The 23,562-nt window shown below is 35.2% G+C and overlaps 1 protein-coding gene across 3 annotated transcripts in view; it reads right to left on the bottom strand.

Moving 5' to 3' along the window:
* Positions 1-678: 678 nt before the first annotated feature.
* Positions 679-23,562, bottom strand: part of ATAD2B (ATPase family AAA domain containing 2B) — a 140,800-nt gene continuing 117,916 nt past the window's right edge. For all 3 annotated transcript variants that reach the window (XM_072938124.1, XM_006197149.4, XM_072938123.1), the window contains exons 23-28: positions 16,400-16,522; positions 13,379-13,516; positions 9,556-10,239; positions 6,880-7,007; positions 6,448-6,576; positions 679-4,099 (exon numbers count right to left, since the gene is read on the bottom strand). In XM_072938124.1, the coding sequence (XP_072794225.1) occupies positions 4,058-4,099; positions 6,448-6,576; positions 6,880-7,007; positions 9,556-10,239; positions 13,379-13,516; positions 16,400-16,522 (1,244 nt within the window). In that variant the 3' untranslated portion in view covers positions 679-4,057. The remainder of the gene's footprint in view (positions 4,100-6,447; positions 6,577-6,879; positions 7,008-9,555; positions 10,240-13,378; positions 13,517-16,399; positions 16,523-23,562) is intronic.

Below are 23,562 nucleotides of genomic sequence, written 5' to 3'. Positions count from 1 at the left end.
TTTACCAGTCTTTTGATAGATATACACAACCAAAAGTAAAAATTATACAACTTGCAAAATCAAGAAAAACAAAGTCTTACATAAATTCTACCAGCTCCTTTTCACTGTGATTCCCAAACAGAGAGAGAGAGAAGAAAGTTAAAGATTTATATTGAGGAAGATTAGTATACTAACCTTGGGACATGAAAAGGTAGCTCATGATAGCAGAAACATGAGCAGTCTAAAGCTAAGAACATCTATTCACGTAAAGCAACAAGCCTCTCAAAATTCTGGTATGAAATCTCTTTCCATATTTAAATTCCATGTATTGTTCAAAATATGCTGGTAATCACCTGATCAAAGAGAAAACACTATAAAATAAATGAACCATACTACTTGATCGTCTGTTGCAGCATAGTCTTCCAATTAGAAAAGCAAATTCCAGAAGTAATCCATTTGCTTCTATACAACATATTTTAGACAATCTTCAACTGAAATTAAAACCACACTTTCTCAACAAAAGAACTTACAGTTAAAAAATACTGAGGGCTACTAAAATATAAATGAATCATATTAACAAGATTTTTGGGGTGCTTAATAAGCATCAATATGCCTTAGCTGCAGAACAGATGAATTCAGCTTGAAAAGTAGCATTGCATTTGCAGCCAACAGTAATCATAATTAAGCTAAAGAAAGACATGTTTTTCTTGTCATCTTTATTCAAGTATTTCACAGCAGTTATATTACAAATTACAGTAAATGTTCAAAATTCCAGAATTCAAAAATTAAATAATTTACTTCGAACTAATGTAAAATGAAGTCAAATGCAAAACATCAATTTAACACAATTCTAAATTAAACTACAAACCCAAAATAGACCATAGTTGATGAAGTCTACTTAATCTACAAAGCAGACATACATGACTGAAACCAAAGAGGACTCCCAAAGTCTAAATAACCGAATGTACAAAATATAAAAGATGCAGGTACAAGTCCAAATTCAAGCTTACAATGTGATTACAAATAATAATTATAATAACAATGGCATTCAGCTACGGGACCTGACACTGAAGATACCTACTGAATAGCACCATAGCTGAACCAACTTAATCAAAAAAATGGGAAGATATTACCACCCCACTCCCTAAAAATAAAATCCAGTAAACCTACAAATACATTGGCATATGAGAAAAATCAAGTCATGAAAGGACATAAAACAAAAAAATTAATCACAGGTGAAATTCAAGCTCAAAAACACAATTAACTCCACAGCCATCAGTTTCAACCCTAGTGCGGTTCCATCATCTTCAAAAGGCTCCTATGGTCCCCACAGCTGAATATTAACTATTGTTGGGCTGTGCTGTGATACGTATTTTAGTGATCTGAGAGCAAGGTTTTACACAGGAGCTTATCATTTATAGTGCTCACAATAGGAAATAAGAACAGAGGTCAATTTGTACATATTTTTGCCAATGCTATACAGCAAAAATTAAGAACTTACAGAAAGGTAAACAAAATTGAGTCCACTTGAATAATTTCACAAGCTGCTTTAAACTATAGAACCACCAGATATCTGTAAAATAAGCAGAACTAGTTTGGTGTTTCTTTTAAAAAGGCCAGAGGAGTTGGTACAATTTCAGCTCATTTTTCTCCCCCTGGCATTAGATTGGCTTTCTCTTTAAGACCTAAACTGTTCAAAGTGGCAGTTCCTATCATACTGAGGTTGCCTTCTATTTCTCCATCTATCTCAAGGTTAAAATTATAAAACTTGATCTTTTGGAAGCATTTTAATGCTGAACATAAATCAACTTCCCTTGTCAAACTCACTGATGGCTAAAATTGTACAAATTTAGTAACCTACTAAGAACATGTGCATTTTTTTTCCTTTCACAAGTGCTGCTGTTACTTGAACAGAATGCTTCTGAATTAGAGTAACTGGAATAAATATTTAAAGAAAAATAGTGCAGCAAGAACCTGAGACTTGCAAAAAACCCTTTTACCAGAAACTTGCTACAAAAAATCTGCTACATCTTATTTCATCAAATCTTAAATTCTGTAACAATTTCCATCAAAATACAAAATGCTAATGTATTAGACAGTAAAATAGCCTGAACTGGTATGATGGTAATAAATACTAAAGAAAGCATGAAAATCCTCCCAATAATCAAATTAGAGGTTTCAAATAACCTCCCCTTTAAAATTGGTTCATCGTTAATCGCACTTGCCCACCTTAAAAATACAGTGTGTCTACATCGGTAGCATCTTGAATTATATGACTAACTGAATATTATGAAAACTTCATAGACAGGTATAAAGAAAACAAGTGGCATTATTTAAAAATTAAGCTAGAATTAGAAGGCGTAAAAGTTCATGTAAATGCAAAGAAGCACTTAAGATTACTGCAGTAGCCTTGGCCAAAGTGCGCTTTCTGCGCTGGCATCCAGCACACTACAAACAGCCAGAGACGAGGAGACAAATACCTTAGCTTCAACATGTAAACGGTGGCGAAGTGAATACAGAATTCTGTAAACACTGTTGGTAACTAAAATACAAAAAGCTGAGGTAGCTCAGTATCTCTGCAGTAGTCCAAGACCGTTTGCTCTAATTAAAACCCAAACTACATGTGTTGCATATATTGGAAAGACACACCTGCAGCCAATGGCTATCATGGATGAAGATATCAAGCCAACTTGTCAAAATTTTCTACTTTTTTGTTTAAAAATCATCTGATAAAAAAATGTCACTGCACTCCCTTTGCCTCTTTGCAACTGCCTAGACTGTGTCTCCAAATCTGTAGAAAGTTTTTGTAAAACTAGTAACCCATAATTAATTTTAGATAAGTACAAGTCACAGAAATTGCTCAACAAGATTCAAAACGGGTTCCAATCCAAATGAATAGTTGTGAAGGTAAGCTTATGGTAAGGGATTTAAACATTAATACTGTTATTTAAGGACCATACCAGAGCTCACTTGCAACTATGAACATAGAAAATGAATTTTATGGAGCTTCTGACAAATTCCTCTTTTCTGTCCATTTGGCAAGTCCTGGCTTTAAACCAAAACAGTAACAATTTATTATACATGAAAATCATTCTTCTCTGGGAACTCAAACATGAATAACTATTAAATCGCCATTGACAGAAGAAAACAGGATACTGCTATCTATTTTCTGGCCATCACTGTCATCAATACCAAAAGTGTGTGGGGTTTTTTGGTGGACTGTATATTATTTGCTGTTGTTGTTGTTTTATTACGTTTCTTAAACAGAAACGGACCACACAGGAAAACTTACCATTTTAGTATATTATGTGGCTTAACACGTGTCTTGATTGAGTTCTGAACATAAGACAGGCATTTTACACCAAAACACTGATTGCGTCTTGATGACACAGAGCATCAAAACTGATTTCCAAGGTTGTGACCAAAGAAAACATTCTAATTCACTTGCTACAAACAAGCCCATCCTCGTGTTTAGCCTTATCTTTCTCAAATGAATTAAAAAGGCACATTAAAGGCAGTTCTAAAGAGCCTAATCTAATTTTATCCAGTTTCTTCAATTTCCCACCAGAATATACCATAGCCAGCTTTAAAACAGGTTTCAGTCCATTACCCAGAGGAGAAAATAAAAATAAATGATAAAGGGGTAGAAAGGAAGAAGGGGGAGAAAAAAAACAGGTTGCCCACTATTTAAACAATTCAACACAGTTTGAACTGCCCCATCCAGTTTCCTCATGTTTGCTGGTCTGCTCCCTAAGAGAGAAGTCTCTAGAAGAGAGTGCACAAAAAGAGGAGCAGAAGTGAGAGCAGTTTCTGTAGCACCAAAATCTCCAATCTGTGGGGTTGTATTTTTTATTTGTGGAAAATACAACATGTTTTCTGAAGTTCTGTTTGGTTCTTGTAGGCTGGTTGGTTTCAGGTACCTGAGACAATAGCACCAAATTCAACAGAGAAAGAATGAGTGAGAGAGCACTTTACACCAAGGCTCTGCACGTAATTGGTGCAATTTGAAATTGAATGGCTCAGAAGACTGCTCGGTTAGGAGCAGATTGGAGGGGATAAACCAATCATCTTGAAAGGTTCATAGGAATGTCTCAAACATATGAACTGTTCTTTCCATTTCCTATAAGGGAAAAAAAAAGTATGTGTTATCTATTAAAGGAAAGACAAAAATATTATGGGAAAATTCACTTCAAATTAACTTTAGAGAAAGAATTTTAGATACAAAGTTAAGCTTTAAATATACTCCTGATTACAATACCATAGCTACTGTGTAAGACTGTCTACCCTAGACACTTCCAAATGCCTCCTGCTTTATATTTAGGCTAATGAGGATGATACTAGTAACACTCAATGAATACTTATTATGCCAGATATTCTACTAAGAAAAAAAAATATATATATATACACATACACAGTTTGCTAATTTAAAACAAAGAAAAAGGCCAGAAAGACTCAATGCCATCACCACCAGGAATGCCACTCACAGGTGTTTCTGCTATAGATGCCTTCGATCTTTTAAATGAGGCCCCTAGATTACAGGGTTCCAAGACACATACTGAAAGATGTTTCACTGCTGAAGAGTATTCAACCCATTCAAGCTAATCTAATGTCAACTATCTGAACAAAGAAGTTCTAGAATAAAAAAAGTAAAAGAACTCTACCTCACACATTACTTTCGGATGGACAAATGTCAAATATGTGTGAGACATTTGGTTTTCCTTTAGACACTTAAAACACTTCCAAAGAAATTATATTCTACATCTCTAGAGAACTAATAGACCATACTAACAGATTATCATCTGATCAAAAAGTTCTTATAAGTAATCAATCAAAATCACTCCTGTTAAATGTTTCATCATATGTTACTGAACGGTAGAAAAGTTAGGTAATAAAACAGAATATACAATACTATCCCAATTTTTAAACATATATTCATGTTTATATACATAGGATGTACATCTCAAATTGACATTGTTAAAAGATGGAAGATATTCCAAAAGATTAATACTGATGAGTTTTCTCTAAGTAGTAGGATATGAGTGATGTTTTTATATTCTCATTGTGCTTTCCTGTTATTTCTATATATTGTATAAGGACAATGCAAATTCATAAATGCTCTGTTGCTTTAAGTCCAATACAGGCATACCCCAGAGATATTGCAGGTTTGGTTCCAGACAACCATAGTAAAGCAACTATCGCAATAAGTGACTCATACATTTTTTAGTTTACCAGTGCATATAAAAGTTATGTTCACACTATACTGTAGTCTACTAAGTATGCAATGGCAGTATGTCTAAAATATAACGTACATACCTTAATTAAAAAATACTTAGTTGCTTAAAAAAATGCTATCATGTGAGTTGTAATCTTTTTACAATAATATCAAAGACCACTAATCACAGATCACCGTAACAAATATAATGAAAGTCTAAAATATTGCAACAATTACCAAAATGTAACATAGAAACACAAAATGAGCAAATGCTGTTGGAAAATGGCACAGTGTTGCCACAAACCTTCAATGTAACATCTGCAAAGTGCAATACAGTACGGTATGCAAAATATTACATATGCAAAATAATCACATCCTCTGCATCTAAATCTTCAATATAATAGAAATGCTCCTTGAGAGCAGAGACTCTGTCTTCATTTTTTGCATCCCAAACACCTAGCACAGTGTCTGGAACTATAGGTACTCAATAAGTATTTAATAACTTGACCACCAGATAAGTGAACTAACAGGCAAATAAACAAAAGGAATCTAATAAAGTCACTGAGCCATTTAATGAGTAGATGAGGAATTACATTTGCTCAGATGACCTCAAAAAGCAGAAGTGTGATGTAATGATGTAAATTATATGAGCAGAGATATAAGCTCGTAATTACAAAAAACTTTCTTATGGCCCAGTGTTGTCTCAAAAAGGAATGGTTCACCTCTAAAGGGTCTCAAGCACAAGGCCAATCACCCCTTCATGTGGCTGTTTCATAGGACTAGATCTGACTAAATGAGTCAACTTTAAGTTCTCTTTCAACTATTACTAGAGTGGCCAACAGATCTCATTGCTCATGCCAACTCCTTTTAATCAGTAGTGGCTACCTAGGAAGCAGTGGTAATACGAACTGTGAAGCCATGCTCACATTGAACAGGCCCAAGAGATATGCTTAACTCGTGATGTCAGTAATCAGCAAGGGAGGGGAGAACTGTAGCAGGCTACTCTGTGTATTTGCCAACCCAGAATCATGAATTTCTGTGTTTTAATAAACAAATAATCCCAAATTATTTCTGTCCTGAGACAAAATGGTACAGAGAGCCTATTTTTATAACTCTTAATAATTCTTCTAATCTTCAGTCTTCAAACCATTATTCAGTTACTTGGTGAAAGATACAGATTTAAAAAATGTTTAATTTTTCTCTGGGACAAGCAAAAGCAGATATTTGCTTACTCTACAGATGAATTAAGCACTCACCTCTACTAACTGTGATTTGTCATAATCTTTACGGTGACGGTAGATGCACTGACTAAGAAGAGAATATAATCTCTCAAGTTGATCAACTGCCAGATTGTTGCTTTTATCTACCAACAAATCAAGCAATTTCTATGAAAAACCAAAAGAATAAAATAAAATTCAATTTCATTGTTCAAATTTAAACAGTTTCATTCAAATGACTAGACAATAGATACCAGATGCTATGGTGTAATAGTGACACCTGAGTTTAGAAGATTCCAGGGCTTAGTTTATTACCAAGACCATTCTCGTATTTCTAAAGCCCTCAAAACACACACAATTCTTTTTCGCTAGAAGCCCTAAAGCACTTATATTCCTAGGTTAAAGTGAGAGATGATCAAAACTAGTTTTATTTCCATTCATTTAAAATGGCCTAGGAACAGCTAAGCTTACCTTCAGTCTCTCACGATCCACTATAAGAGGTGGCACAGGCTCAGACGGCTCTTCTGGAACCAGGTCCAGGCTTGTTGCTTTTGCCTGCTCTGAAATTAACTTACGATATTTCTTTACTTTAGAAGCACCTACAATTGAGGAGGAAAAAAACGCACTGCAGCAAGTAAAAGTTAGGGAAAAATCAGGCTTAAACAATTATATATTCTCTTTCCCAACATAAATCCTTTTTGGAATAAGGGTGTAATTCTTTAAATAATACATGATTTTGGGGGTGGGGAGTTAAAATAAACAACTCAAATTAAATTTAAACCACAACTACGAAAGCCAAGTCACACCAGAGTATCATCTAATAAACATTTCTATAAAAGGACAAAAAAGCAATCACTAGCTTTAAGCACTAACTTAAAACAGTCTTCACTCTCTGTATGACAATCATTATTTTAAAATTTAGAGCTTTCAAAACGAGAAGGAAGCAACCCAGAAAAGCAGATAAACAAAGTGAGGCCAACCTATCTCATATTTGCCTCCCAATACAAAACATTTTCCTCAACACTGCCTGAAATGTCTTATTTTTTTCTGTTACACTGCCTAAAATTCTATTAGAAATCAATCTATGTTATGACATTTTCTCTAAAAAATATAAACCCATTAAAAATGTAAAAGATCTAGTACCCTTTCCCATGTTAGACTGAATTAGTTTAATCTAATTACTTTCCTGCCAACATCTTGCTGAGACCAGCCACACTGAAAAAGCAGAAATTTTGAGATGGTTGAGTATAATTTGACAGCACCAGGCACTCTGAGAAGTAGGGGAGGGTAGGCAGACCATCGAACCCTCTACTCCCTAAGTAGGTGTACTCTAATAAGAGGAGGCCAAGAGGGAAGGAACACAAGGGCAAACTTGGACTGTTTCAGAACTTTACACAGAACCTGACCCATGACTGGGATCCTCAGGAGAACCTTCCTCCTCCCTCCTACATTAATCCTCTTAGTCCCAAACCTTCCTTGTCATCAATGCCTGTTTTATAGATAAATGATACAAGAACCAAAATGTTGCCTTCATACCCATATACCATGATATATCTGAGAAATTTTATATTTCAGACAGCCTTTAGAGTAAACTTTATAGTTCAATTAATATATACCAGGAGTTTTGCTAGGACCATACTGATCCTCATTATCATACCCATGGACTTCTAGTGGCCCAAGAAGCTGAATTAGGGACCACTGCACTAGGTGACAGTACCTTGGACACCTGAAATTTTTATACAACAAATAGCTTCAAAGCTTTTAGATCACCAATTGAACATAATATTCATGGAAACCTTTTCTGCAAGCTTACAAAAATCTCATAGTGAAGTAGCATTAAAAAGAACTCTGCCCTCCCACCCATTCTGCCTCATAACATAGATTTCTCCCTTTTCCCCACTCTGTCCCATTCATTACTTAACCATAGCTTCAACACATTTTTTAAGTTCTGTCTACATGATAGCCCAGAATAAATAATGCCCTTAAAACTACTTTCTATTATTAAGCGTTGAAGAAAAAGGAAAATTCTCAACAGAAAGCATTCAAGAGCATTACATCTCTCTTTATCCATTAAAAGAACTCCAAGACTAAAGTAACACGACCTACTTTCTAATTCTGTCAGAGGACTCAAAAACTGGCATTCAATAAGTTGTTCCACACAGCCCAAATCCCAGCCTAACGCTATATACTCCACACAATTTACAGAGCATGATACATTTCAAGACAGCCTAGTATAGTATAAGAGCATCTGTTCAGGAAGGAATTGGACACTGAACAGAGCAGATCTCTAACTCACCCTATTGCACTGTGGGCTAGAGAACAATGAAAAGCAGGGCCAGAAACCCTCAATTCCCCCTTTCCGCCTCTCCTTAAAAAAAAAAAACAAAAACAAAAAAACAACCACATGGCCAAAGGAAGTCAGAAGTGGGCAGAGTGCTCTGACTCTTGGAAAACAAGGCAACTCTGACAGTGAGGATTCTGCTGCTTTCTTCCATCACTGGCCTCATGAAGCAGTAGAGCTTCTTAGACTAAACATCCCTCAGATTCAACTAACAACGACTGCGTGGCATGAACATACCTTAGCGTGTGCCAGGTAACATGAGAGGTGATTAACATACATGATTTATCTAATCCCTGCAATGACATCATTCTGAAGTTTAATTTAGAAGATGAAAAAGACAGGGTTGGAGAGTACAAGTAATTAGCTCGGAGTCACTGGATTATAATGAACAGGAGTAGTAGCTGAGTGGGAATCTACATGACTCATATACCGTACTGCTACAGCACCCAAGTCTTCTTAGCCCACCGCAGCCCCCACCCCAATAATTCTGTTAGAAATCCATCTTTTTAACCCCTGTGGATTTACTCAGCTTTTAGTCACAAATCTGTCAGGAGAGGGATGATAATCAAGTGAGAAGCAGAAAAGTAAGCAGCCAGGAAAGCAACACATTCTAGATCATAAACTCTGAAACAGTCACCAAAATTTACCATGTATGTGTACGTTCTTCTAGAGAAGGGGTGAAAACTGCAACAGATTCTCAAAGGGGTGTAATTATCAGTTACTGCTACTGGGGACCAGACAAAACATGCACTTCATTAAATCTGGAGTTTAAACCTTCAGGAAAAACTGTAAAACATTAGCTCTACCTTCTTTATCCAGTTCTGCATCTTTAACCTCCACATCAGGGCCAGGTTCTAACTTCTCATTATTGCTACATTCCAGTGCCTCTAGTTTCTCAGGATCATCTCCTTGATTTTCATTTGAAGTTTCTGGTTTTTCTTTTGACTGGTCCTCCAGAAGACTCTTTTGTTCAGAATTACATTTATCTCCACTCCCACAGAAAGAAACTACTTCAGTTTTGCCATTCTGACACTCCAGAACTGGTATTCCTTCAAAACTGTCAGTGGAGGCCTCACCATTTAGACAGCCTCCTTTAAGGAAAGCTTCTTTCCTAGATGTCTGTTCTGGATTTAAAGAACTACTGCTGTTGACGAGTAGAGACTCATTTGAACTTTCCTCTTCAGTAGATGCAAAGTTCTCTTTTGTGCCCTCTCCATTGTTAAGCCTCTGCCCCTGGTCCATGTCCATGATGTCACAGGATGATTCATCATTGGTCATAGATAAGTCTCCAGTCTCTTCTCCATTTTCTTCATGACAGTCAGTGCTTACCTCAAACTCTCCATTCTCTAGCAATTTCCTGTCTTCCATATGATTCTCATAGTCAGGAAATTTGGTGTCCTCTTCATCTTTTTTTAAATTATTGACTTTCCTTTTCTTAATAATTCCTTTACCCCACTGTGATCGCCGCCTTGATTTTCTCCGAACTCTAACTATTTTACAAAAAAGGAAAAAAGATATGTAGAACTTGAAATACAATACTTCCTTATAAATGTTTATTAAATAAGATTCAAAAGAAAGTAAATCTATACTAGTGCAACAAAAACTACTTAGCTCTTGACATCCATACTGACTAATCCACACAACCTACACGTAAATTGGATATGAAGTCAGGAATGAACTCTGAAGAATGAAAAAAATCAAATTTATTTCTTATGAGTTTACTCAGCACTCACTTTTACTACTGCCCTAGATTCTACTTTATAGTTTTTCCTAATTCCTAACATCTAGGGGCTATGCATACAATATACACATTTAGGGAATGACCACATTACCCGGCTGCCTGGAAGGTTTGGAGCAACAGCCCTGGGTTTCCACTAGGAAATGAGTGCTTTGCCAGCAAGATCACCCAAAAGCTCTCAAACCATGAAAGCAAATAAAGGCATGATCCAGTATATGAAGACCGAATAGTAACAGATATCCCTACAGAGAAACCTCTACTGCCCCTCCTTCCACAAGAAGGAATCACCTCCAGTAAGTATGGTCATGGATAGAAGCCCCAAGAAGGTTATACAGACAATGTGGTTGTACCGCACTGCTCCTTAATTAAGCAAAAAGTTAGCTTTTACTTTACAATTTGGGACATTTGCACAAAGAAATTTAAAAGCAAACTAGTTAAACTAGAGATCTATCACTTTTGATGTCTAACACCGAATTCTGAGTATCAGTTTGTTGAAAGCCATCAGAGTAAAAATAATTCATTTTTTCTGAGGCTATAAAAGAATGTCAAAGTCTGGCTCAATTTAAAAAGAGATAATATATATTTTTAATATATCAAAGTTGAAAAGCTTCTTGGGCAAAGACATTTTAAAAAGAAAATACAAACATGAGATCACTAAATGTAGACTGTTTAATCCACAGTTTAAAAATTGCTTCTGAAAGACAAATAGAAAGGAATATGGTCTGTGGACAACCTTCATTCCTTTATTCCAGCACTTAATAAAAACTTATGATCTATCAACAGTATATAGTTAGTGTGTTTATATACTTTTTTCATCCTTTCATCTTTAATACAAGGTGTTCACAAAAAATGAACAAATTTTGTCATAAATATTACTCTTCTTTCTTATCTAAGAACAAAGCTACTAAAGGTTTCTGAAATCATTTCCAAAATTCAAGCTATTTAGTCACTTGGCTCAAAATATATTTTGCCTTCAAAGTTGTACTACCATTACAATCATCTCTCCATTCCTTTTTCCTCTATTAATTTCTATTTTCACAATTTATAGTTACAGGGTAACTGGAAATGAAATTTCTGTATTAGTCTACTTTTAAAAGCACAGGCTAAAGTGACGGGCATTTGTTAGCAGTCCAATAACTATATTAAAAAACTGATCCAGTGCACATTAAAAATTAAAGAAAAATATTCAGCTTGTTCTTTCTCTAAAGAGTAGAACTGCTAAGTTTTACTATCCAACAAATCACTGCTGACATTGTGTCCTCGCTTATTCTCCAATAACTAAAAATACAATGGGTTCCCTTTTCTTTCCAAATGAAGCCATGGAACACAAGAGCAAGAAGCTGGACCCTGCTCAATCAAGAGCCCCTCAATTACTTGATACATACTAGCACCCTAAGCAAAGGCTAGGAGCCCTACTGCAGCAAGGTTACTTTTAATACTTTCAGCCTGGCTAAGAACAAAGAAAATGTTCTTACCTTGGGGGAGGTCAAACTAGAGATAATTTCCCCCTCCTTATATAATTATTTCTAATGGTTAGTATGATTTTGGTAAAATAAGAGAAATTGATTGTATGGGCTCTACAAGAATAGGGATTTTTATTTTAGTCACTGCTGTATTTCCACAGCACCTGGCATGTGGTAGTAGTATATATTTATGGAAGTAATCTTTAATATACCACTTCCTTTTTCAGAGGTGCTTTGTGTGAAAAGTCCATTTCAGGCATAATCTTTAGAATCAATTTTTATAGCATCTCTGAGCTTCTTTCCAAAACTAAGATCTTAGGAAAGTAACTTTTCCTTAGGGATATTTAGATTTATGATTTAAGTAACCTAATGTTAAACAGACAAATGATGAGTTACATATGCCATCTACTGGTAAGAGAAATCAAAACTCACATTTGCAGATTTAAATAACATTTTAACTTAAAGGAACTTAAAACTGCTTGAAGCCAATATTCAATGTATTTTAGTTAGTATTTTCATCAGGTGCAGATAATGCAATGATTTCAAGGTTTAAATTAGAGTGCTGTGTTACATAATCCAGGTCATGATCCAAGGTACAACTAGGAAAAACAGCTTAAACAGTTTAAATATACCATTAAGTCCTTCAAATGTTCTCACACATAAACGCCACTTATCATAAAGAGAACAAGATTTTTAAAAATGAGCACAGTTCACTCATTCAAATTCAATGCCACTGGTGAAAGAACATATTATGGCCATCTTTACTGACAGTTGAAGCAGAATTACCACCTTTCTGTCAGAAGAACAGCATATATCTTCCAAAGATGGCTATCTTCAGTGAAACATAAGCAATGTATTAGGAAGATGCTGTGTTTACTAACATTTGTTTTTTTAAGAAACTTTATAGATCACCATGAATGAGGAAAAGTGAAGAAAATCTAGAACACTACATTTTCCCTTTCTAAATACATCTCACTGTTAAACAAAACCCAATAAAAAAGATTCTTCTCAGAAAAATCAACTTCCTACTGTCAATTCAGTCACTCTCTTAAGCCAGAGTTTCCGCTTCCCACCAGAACAAGAACATCCTGCATAGCATACAGCAAGGGGCTGCAGACAGCAAGGGTGAATGAAGAGTCTAGTGGCTCCATATCTCTATCCAAAAACCAAAGTTTAAAACTGAAAAAATTCAAACCTGGTTACAACAACAAGCACTGAATGGAGACAGAAAAAAGCAAAGAAAGTTAAAGAAACGCATTCTGATTCAGCACCTTACCCCACAAGCTCTTCACCTCTGAAAAGACAGAAGACTGAAGGAGCTGAGAAAAAACAGCAGTCCTCTGGTGTGTGCACCCAGCTCCTAACACATCTGCCTCCTTCACAGCTGTTCCTTCACAACTGCTGGATAACATGATCTCAAATACTCACAAGCACATTTACTTGCAGAGCTGTGCCAGACATCCGCTGGATTTCGTTGTTTGTGCCGAAATGCCTCTTCAACTCTAGTTTCTGTCTTTCGAGCTCCAGTACCATGAGGATTTATTTGTTCTGCTGTTACCGATAAGCCTGCAAGCAGAAGATAAGCAATACCTATTTAAATATTCCCAGCTACATAAACTAACAAGGTTAAAAAAAAAGTCTGAAATACAGAACTGAGTTTTAAAGTCATTAATTATATTTGGACAGTTTGTAATTTGGATGAAAATAGTATCTTTTGTTTTAAGATGGGAAAGAAACTAGATATAAAATCATAAAAATAAAATGGCACTTTACATTTTTTTTACACTTCCCCAAAGGGACCCAGTGTTTATTCATTTTATTTTGCAAAGGGATACATTTCACGTTTTTATGACTGTGGGACAGTGAGATTATACACTGTCTAAGAGTCATGATTTCTGCCATCTTAGGAAGTACAAGCATTTACTGAGCCACTAAATCCCATTCACATGAACTGTCTCCATCTGACATTAGCTGCCTGGCATACCACACAGTGTAAGTTTGGTTTTCCTGCACTGATCTTCATAGAAATAACCATTTCATCTCATTTTCCCTTACTAGATTTCTTTCTTCTATGTTGCCCTTAAATGTTGAGGGCTATCTCTGGAATACCTTTTCTTCTCACCCTAATCTACACCTCCCACCACAAAGTATCATCCATGCCTTCAGCTTCTACTGCCATTATATAATCATTCCCAAATTACATCTTTAGCCCAAAACTCTGCTGAGCTTCTGATCCATATCAATTGCCTACTTGATACTTCCAACTGGACATCCTTAAGATAGGTGAAATAAAAGATAATTGATTTATTTTTCCCACAAAAAAACCTGTCCTTATATAGAACCCGTCTCTACTGGTGGTATTAACATCTACTAAGTCACTAAACCAGTAATATGGCAGCCAGTTTTGACTCTTCCTTTCCTTCCTTCACAACGCCCTCCACCCTGTAGCTGCAGCTCTCATATTAATCCTACCTTCATTCCCAATTCACTAATTAAAAATCTGGACTACTCCAACAGCTTCCTCTGCCATCCCTCCTCACCCCTGCAACAGCTTTACTGAGGTATAATTTACGTAACATGAAAATCACTCATTTTAAGCATAATATTAAATGATTTTTAGTAAATTTCAGAGTTGTGCAAACACTACAGCGATCCAATTTTAGATAACTGTTCCAGGCAACCACTAATCCACTTTTTGTCTCTACAGACTTGCCTTCTGTGAGCATTTCACATAAATGGAATCACGCGACATGTGGTCTTTTGTAACTGGCTCTTTCACTGAGCATTCTGTTTCTGAAGTTCACCCATGTTGTACCGTGCACAGTACTTCACTCCTTTCTATAGTTGAGGAGTACACCACTGTAGAGTATACCCTGTTTTCCTGACCCATTCGTCAGCTGATGGACATCTGGGTTGTTTCCAGTTTTCAGTTGTGCATAATGCTGCTAGGAACATTCCTATACAAGTCTTTATATGGACATATGTTTTCATTTCTCTTGGGCAGATCCCTAGGAGTAGAATCACTGCATCCTATGGTAAATATTATGCTTAATTCTTTAGAAACTGCCAAAATGTCTTCCAAACTGGCTCCAACATTTTTAGCTGGTCTCTTATCTTCCTACCCTGCCACACTGAGTATCTTGCTATTTCCTGCTGCCAAAGCAATTTACCAATCCGTTCCACTGCTTAAAATACTTCAGTGACTCCTGCTGACTATGGCAACTGTTCTCAAACTTTAGTGTACATAAAAACCACCTGAATAGTTTGTCAAAGTGCAGATTTCTCAGCCTTATTACTCTCAGGGAGTTTAATTCACCAGTTCTAAGCTGATGGGGGAAATAGACACACACGTTTTGAAAAACACTGACCTACAGAGTAAAATCCAAGCTCCTTAGCATGGCACTGATTCATTCAAATATTCATAGAAAGCCCGCTGTACACTAGAGACAGCTCTAGGGACTGCAGTAGAGCTATGAATAAGACATTCATAGCACTTACATTCTAAACAAGGAGGAGAGAAACAACAAAAACAACAAAGTGACAAGTGCTTTGGTGACCGGGGCCTATATTAGATTAGGTGGCCACAGAAGGCCTCACTAAGGAAGAAGAAAAGCATCTTTATAACTTCAAGGTCCTGGACCCAGCACACCTCTTAAGCTCTATTTCCCACCATATTGTACATCTTTAGCAATACCAATACCAGTTTGCAATTCTTTTAATATACCACATTATTTTCCTCTCTGTGCCTTTATACACACTATTGTGTGCCATGCTTGCAATACCTCCCCCGTCTCTGTCACTGCCTCCCTTCCTCTACTCTACTAGAGATAACACTCCCATATTCATTCCCTAAACTCTGATCAAAATGCTGGGTTTCCTACCAGGAGATCCCTCCTCTGCACTATGCATAAGCTTCAATCATTGTAATCATTGATTTGTTTTACTACTAAACTTCTCTTTCCTACTAAAGTGTGAGTTCCTCAAGGACAGGATTATATACTGAATGAATAAATCACATCTGCTAATTCATTCTGTCTCTGTATTAATGAAACTGCACATAAACATCAATAGGTTAAAAAAAAACAAAGTATTCCTAAAAATATATTTAAGTACCAGTACTGGGATATAAATTGATGAAATAAACTCTTCAACTATGAAAGCCTATTTAAATCCTTTAAGAATAGAAATCAATAATTAACAAAGATATATTCCTACAAAAGAAGTTTCACTAAAAAGTACTTTATTTCTGTAATTTGCAATGTCACACTAAAACTGTCATAGGAAAGTTTCATATTTCAAATAAAATTTTCAAATATCCTTGAGAATTTACATGACATATTTTAGTATCAGAAATTAAGTGAAGGCTGTGCCTCAAAATACATTTTCATAATACCAGCAACCCTAAGGAAACACCATTCAATGACTTCTTGGTCTCTAATGGTAACTTACCTCTTTTTATTCTTGCTTCCTTAATTTCTTCACATAGTTTATTAAATTCTGGATCTAATTCAGCTGCAATGATGGCATGTGCAGTGTCCTTCAGGGTACAAGCCCTGTGCCTAATTATTTTATCTGTTAAAAAAGGTAGTAGATATTTATTATACATACAGATGAAGTAACATTAACAAGGGGCATCTTTAAAAGAAAAGTAAAAGAACACAAACATTTAAATAAAACTGAAAAGCATTTATAGGTAAGAAGCTCATTTAAATGATGAGTGAAAAAGAAATATAACAAACTACTCAATCAAGTTGACAATTAACTGATAACTGTACTTTTCAGAACTTCAGAGAACAAATCATTACCTTAAAGATACAAGACTTTATTTTATATTTTTGAAAATAAAAATGCATGATTTTCAATAAAAATTTTTAAAAGATTTAGAGGATATTCACCATAGGCCCAGCACCAGAGCTGCCATAGATAGATACACAGATTTCAGAAAATCTTATGTAATTTTCTCCGTAAGAGAAAAGTAGTCAAAACTGTGCTAAAGAATATAATGTATACAAAGTAAGAGTGACCTATTAAAAAACTGTGATAGAGACATACACAATAAGACACTCTAAACTAAGAATGCAAGATGATATATAAATTCCAGGTGGATCTAGGAGAGAAGTGCATACTCTGTTCTAGATAAACTATACCTCATATTGGTACTAAAAGAACGAGGGCTTCTCTGTTGCTTTACACCAACAGAGAAGCCCTCGTTCATTAACAATATGACATAAGCAGCGCCGCCTAGAGCTACACAACTTCAAGATACTACAAGTCAAGTAAATATATCAAGGTCACTTAATTTTTAACAGTATTTAGAAATAGAATCCAAGTTACAAAATAATATCTGCTTTTTCATCTCTAGTAAAGACAAAAAGTATAATGATGTATTTCATTTATAACTTTTCCTATTAGAAAGTCTAATAGCTAATTGTAGAAATCTTACAAAAACAAACATGCAGCACTCAAAAGGCAATCTACTGGTATATTTCCTCCCAATATATTTTCTCTAAACATTCACTCAATAAATATTGATTGTCAGCTGTACCAGGAACTAAGTCAGGTGATGGCTACACAGCAGTGAACAAAACAGACAGGTCTCTACTTTCAGAGCCATTTAGAGTAGTACAGGAAAAGAGGTATTAACCAAATAATCTCTCTTACACACATATAAACATCTCCTCCTATGCCCGCCCATCATCAAAACCCTGTAACAGTGATGATGAAAACCTACAAGATACTTGTGTGGACACCAATTTTAAGTGAGCAAGTCAGGAAAGACCTCCCTGAGTTTACTGGCATTTACGCTGAGACTTTCAAGCATGAATTGGGGTAGCCACTGAAAGAGGGAAAAACCAGTGCAGGATCATTTGAGAAATCTCTGGGGTAAAAACATCCTGGAGATTTCAAGAAATCGAAAGGTAGCCTATGTGGTTAGAATAAGCAAGAGGCAAACAGGAATCCGAGCATATTGAAAGGATTTTAGAGTTTAATCTAAGAGCAATAAAAAGTCGTCTAAAAGATCTAAGCAGGGAAGTTTTCAATACACAGGTCTTGCTTATCTTTTGTCAGACTGATCTGTATTTCAAGCTTTTTCATGTTAATGTGGACAGCAATTTTTAATTTCAATTTCCTATTATTTGGAGCCAGTATATAGAAATACAACTGAGTTTTGTATATTGACTCATATCCTGAAACCTCACTAAACTCACTTGTCATTTCTAATAGTGTTTTCGTAAATTTCATAGGCTTTTCTATGTAGACATCATGCTGTCTATAAATGAAGAGTTTTACTGTTTTGCTCCTTCCTTTCCAAACTGGACGACTTTTATTTCTTTTTCTTACCTTACTGCACTGGCTGGAACCTTCAACATAATGTTGGGTAGAGGTGGTAAAAGTGGTTGTATTTGCAATGTTTCTGATCCTAAGGGGAAGCATTTAGTTTTCTGTCATTAAATATGATGCAAACTGTAGGCTTTTTGTAGATGTCCTTAATCAGACTGAGAATGGTCCTTTCTAATCCTAGTTAGCTTACATTTAGTAATCAGGAATACATACTGATCTGTCTCAAATGCTTTTGTGCGCTGATTGAGATCATCATTTCTTAGTCTGTTAATACAGGGAATTACATTGATTGGCTTTCAAATTTCAAACCGACCATGCATTACTAGAATAAACCCTACCTGACCACAAAGGTATCTTTTTAACTATTGCACATAACTTGCCAAAATTTTATGTTCATGAGGGATATTGGTCAATAGTTTTTGGTCTTTTTTTTTTTCCTTGTAATATCTTTTTCAGAGTAATGTTAACCTTATAGAACAGGTTGGAGAGAATTCTTTCCACTTCAATTTTCTGGAAAAGTTTATGTAGAACTGGTATTATTTCTTCCTTAATTGTTCAGTAAAATAAACCAGTGAAGCCATCTAAGTCTGAAGTTTTCTTAATGGGAATGTTTTTAACTATAGAAAAAACATTATCTATTCACATTATACATTCCTTCCTTCATGAGCTTTTTTTTTTCTCTTTAGATAAATTGGACAAATTTGCTGAAGTTGTGAGATCTATTGGCATAAAACGGTTCATAACGTTCCCTTACTGTTCTCTTAATATCTGTAGAATATGTAGAAATGTTATCTCCTTCATTCTTGCTAATGGTAATTTATGAATTCTTGTTATCCTAATCAGTTCCACCAGAGGTTTATCAGTTACTGATCTTCTAAAAAGAAACAGCTTTTCATTTCATTGGCTTTCTCAATGTTTTCCCCCCGTTATTTTTTATTTTTTCCCTGTATGGATCACCTTAGATTTTTATTATTATTCCTTTCTTTTGCTTACTTTGGGTTTCATTTGTTCTTTGCTTCCTGGTTTGCCAAGTTGGGAGCTGAGGTGAGTGATTTAAGACCTCTCTTCTTTTTTAATTTAAGTACTTAGTGCTATAAATTTCTCCCTATGTAATGAATTAACTGCATCTCATAAATTTTTATATTTCATTTTATTCACCTAAAAACTTTTAAACTTCTCTTTTGATTTCTTCCTTGAACAATGGGTTATTGAGAAGTGTGGTATTTAATTTACAAATATGTTTTCCAAATAACCATTTGTTACTGAGTTCTAATTTAATTCCATTATACTCAGAGAACATACTTTGTATGACTTGAATCCTTTTATATCTAATTAGACTTATTTTATGGCTCAAAATATGGTCTATCTTGGTAAATAATCCTGTGCATTTGAAAAGAATGTGTTTATCTGTTGTCATTGGAAAAAGTGTTCTATAAATATCACTTAGATCAAGTTGACAGATAGGGTTGTTTAAGTCTTCTGTATCATTACTGATCTGTGTATTAGCTTTATCTAGTTTTGAGAAAGGGGTATTGAAATCTCCAGGAAATTATAAATTTCTGTCTCTCCTTGCAGTTCTATCAGTTTTTGCTTCATGAATTTTGAAGCTCTGTTTTCAGAGGCATAAATGTCCAGAATTATTATGCCTAGTTGATGACTGTGAAATAACCTTCTTTATCGCAGGTAATATTTTTGGTCTGAAATCTACTTTGATATTTATTTAATTACTTCAGCTTCCCTTTGCTTGGTATTTTATGGTCTTTTTCATGCTTTTCTCATAACACATTTGTAGCTTTATATTTAAAGTGGGTTTCTTGTAAAGAAAATACTAATTTGAAAAGATATATACACTCCAATGTTCACAGCAACATTATTTGCAATAGCTAAGATACAAAAGTAACATTAAAGGCCTATCAACAGATGAATGGATTAAGAAGATGTTACACACACACACACACACACACACACACACACACACGTGCATGTGAAGTACTACTCAGCCATAAAAAAGAATGAAATTTTGCCTTTGCAACAACATGGATGGACCTGGAGGTCCAACCTACAAACTAAAAAATAGGTTTCTTATAAAGGAGCCTCATTTAGTGCATTAGATAGAGTCAGTCTCATCAAGTGAGTTTCTTGTAGGCAGTATATGGTTGGGTCTTGCTTTTTTATCCAAAATGACACTCTGCTTTTTTGGGGGATGTTCTGGCTAGGTATTAACAAGTTTTCCTGTATAAATCCAGAGACTAAATATCTTAGGCTTCTCAGATTATAAGGTCTCTGGCAAATACTCAAAGCTGCCCTTGTAGCATAAAAGCAGCCCTAGACAACATGTAACCAAATGGGCATGCCCGTGTTTCAACTATAAAAACTTCATTTACAAAACCAGGCAGCCAGTTTGTAGTTTGTTGATCCTTGGTTTACACCATTTACTTTTACTATAATTTATATGATTATTAATATGCTTGCTATTTATTCTCTACTTGTCCCATATACTCTTTGTTCCTCTTTTCCTCGCTTCTTTTGCATTAACTGTGAACATTTTTATGATTCCACTTTTCTGTCTGTTGGCTTATTAGCTCTAACTATTTGCTACACTATTGCTAGCCCTGTATGAACTTCAAGGAATAGTCTCTCTTTCTCTGGCCTTAAGTAATTTCCTCACATGAATATACTAATCAGCATTCAGCTAAAAACTGGAGGAGGATCTTTTGCAGATCTCCCCAGTGTCCTCTCTCTACAGCTTTCTCCTTCCTGGTACTCTATACCCTGAGAATTTTACCTTCTTTGGCCCCCTTACATTCCCAGCTCTTCCTCTTCAATTCAGGAAGACTTCCAGGCTCTATCTAGGTTCTTCCTTCCTGAGCCACAGTGTGGACCCTCTCCAGACATAGTTATAATGCTCAATTTGTTAGCTCCCCATCCTTCAGGGATCATTTGCCTCATCTCCTGATATCCAAAGTCTTCAAAACTTCTTTGTCATATATTTTGCTGTTTTTCCCCCATTATTTCAAGTAAGAGGAATTCAGTCCCTTTACTCCATCTTGGCCAAAATCAGAAGTCTCCTGATATCTTTTAAATAATTTTTGAAACCAAATCATGAAATAATTCAAAGTAAAATGTACCTTCATTTTTCAAAATTATTGCTCAATAGAGTAACAGTTGGAAGTTGCTTCAAATTTTAACTACTATAAACAAAAAACTACAATGAACATCCTTAGAAGCAGCTATGCTTTCAAGCTGAAAATACAGTATTTGTAGCCCATGCAATATTGGGAATTTCTGCCCCTGGCTTTCCACTTAAGCTTAGGAAAAACTAAAAAGAGGTTAAGATTAAATATAAAGCCACATATCTGGCATAGCATCACTCTAAAATAACTCAGTGATCTTTCTTCTTGGTTTTTTAAACACATGCTTCCTGCCCAAATTCCTTCCTCAATTAAAGGGGAAAAAAGAATTATTAATTAATTAACGAAAAAAGAACTCCATAAAAAGTTCCCACTGTTCTGAAGAACAAGACATTTATTCTAAAGAGCATCTGCATTTGATGAGGGAACAATTCTTTTTCATGTGCCTTTCATTACAATTCTTTTAAATCATTCATAACTTAGAAGAGTACCTAAGTTTATACATAGCATAGAACTATAAGGCTACAGAATATTAAAATTAGAAGAGATGTCCATATCTTGGATCTTCATCTTTTCTGGGGGGAGGGGTCATCTTAGATCCTTAAAAGCATGTGATGAAAGTGGAAAAGTATAATATACATGCATATTATTTTGGATGTGGTTATTCAAATACCCTTTCATGCCAAACAGACTTAAAGTCCTTGCTTTAAAGTTGTACATGAATAATAGTTGCATATTTGCCAGTTCTTTTACTTTGTCTCATACTTTAATATCCTTTAAATCCATGAAATCTAAAAGTAATGTAAGCACAGCAGAAAAACCCACACACAGTGACTTTGAAGTTAGGACAGATCTTAATCCACTCAGTTGTGTCATATAATATTTGCGGATTTGCACACAAATTACATAACCTCTCACAGTCCCAATTTCCCTGTATCTATAAAAATATTACCACCTAGCTTTGCCTTCAATAAAAAGCAATGGCTATTAGGATAAATTGGTGAGTATCTATAAAATTAATGCAATCAGGGGGAAGGAGATATAGCTCAGTGGTTGTGTGTGTGCTTAGCATGAATGAGGCCCTGCGTTTGACCCCCAGTACCGCCATTAAACAAACAAATAAACAAGCCTAATTATCTCCCCTTCACACACACACACACACACACACAAAAACACTACTTTTATGAAGGTAACAACTATTTCACTGCATCAATGTTTCTTTTGAACAGAAGTATATTAGCTGCTTTTTTCAACAAAATTAAGAAAGACTCGTAATTTTTTTAAATGAATTTTTATGGGATAATTTTCACCCCAAATTATTTCATAAATAAGAAACTTCATTGTATTTCCTGGCTCATATCTGCATTATGTTATTATGTCTCCATTTTATAATTTCTATTTAATCTGAGACTCCTTCAGTTAGTAACTAAGAAGAGGACAGTTGATAAAATTTACTCACTGGTCACATTTATTAAGAACATGCAGACCTATGGTCAATTAATCTTTGACAAAGGAGGCAAGAATATATAATGGAGAAAAGACAGTCTCTTCAGAAAGTAGTGTTGGGAAAACTGGATAGCAGCTTGTAAATCAATGAAGTTAGAACACCCCCTCACACCATACACAAAAATAAACTCAAAATCGCTTAAAGACTTATTTAAGACAAGACACAATAATCTCCTAGAAGAAACATAGGCACTCTCTGACATAAATCTTACCAATGGTCTCTTAGGGCAGTCTACCCAGGCAATAGAAATAAAAGCAAAAAATAACAAATGGGACCTAATTAAACTTACAAGCTTTTGCACAGCAAAGGAAACCATAAGCAAAACAAAACAACAACCTACAGAATGGGAGAAAATATTTGCAAATGATGCAACTGATAAAGGTTTAATTTCCAGAAAATATAAATAGATCATACACCTTAGTAACAAAACAACAAACAACCCAATCCAAAAATGGGCAGAAGACTTAAATAAGCAATTCTCCAATGAAGACATTCCAAGGGCCAATAGACACATAAAAAAATGCTTAATATCACTAGTTATCAGAGAAATGCAAATCAAAACTACAATGAGGCATCACCTCACACCAGTCAGAATGGTCATCATTAAAAAGTCCACGAATGATAAATGCTGG

This window comes from Vicugna pacos, chromosome 15 (assembly GCF_048564905.1).
Source record: "Vicugna pacos chromosome 15, VicPac4, whole genome shotgun sequence".
In the NCBI taxonomy this organism is placed as follows: domain Eukaryota; kingdom Metazoa; phylum Chordata; class Mammalia; order Artiodactyla; family Camelidae; genus Vicugna; species Vicugna pacos.
The sequence above is the reverse complement of the archived record's forward strand: the minus strand, read 5'-3'. Positions and strand labels throughout refer to the sequence as shown.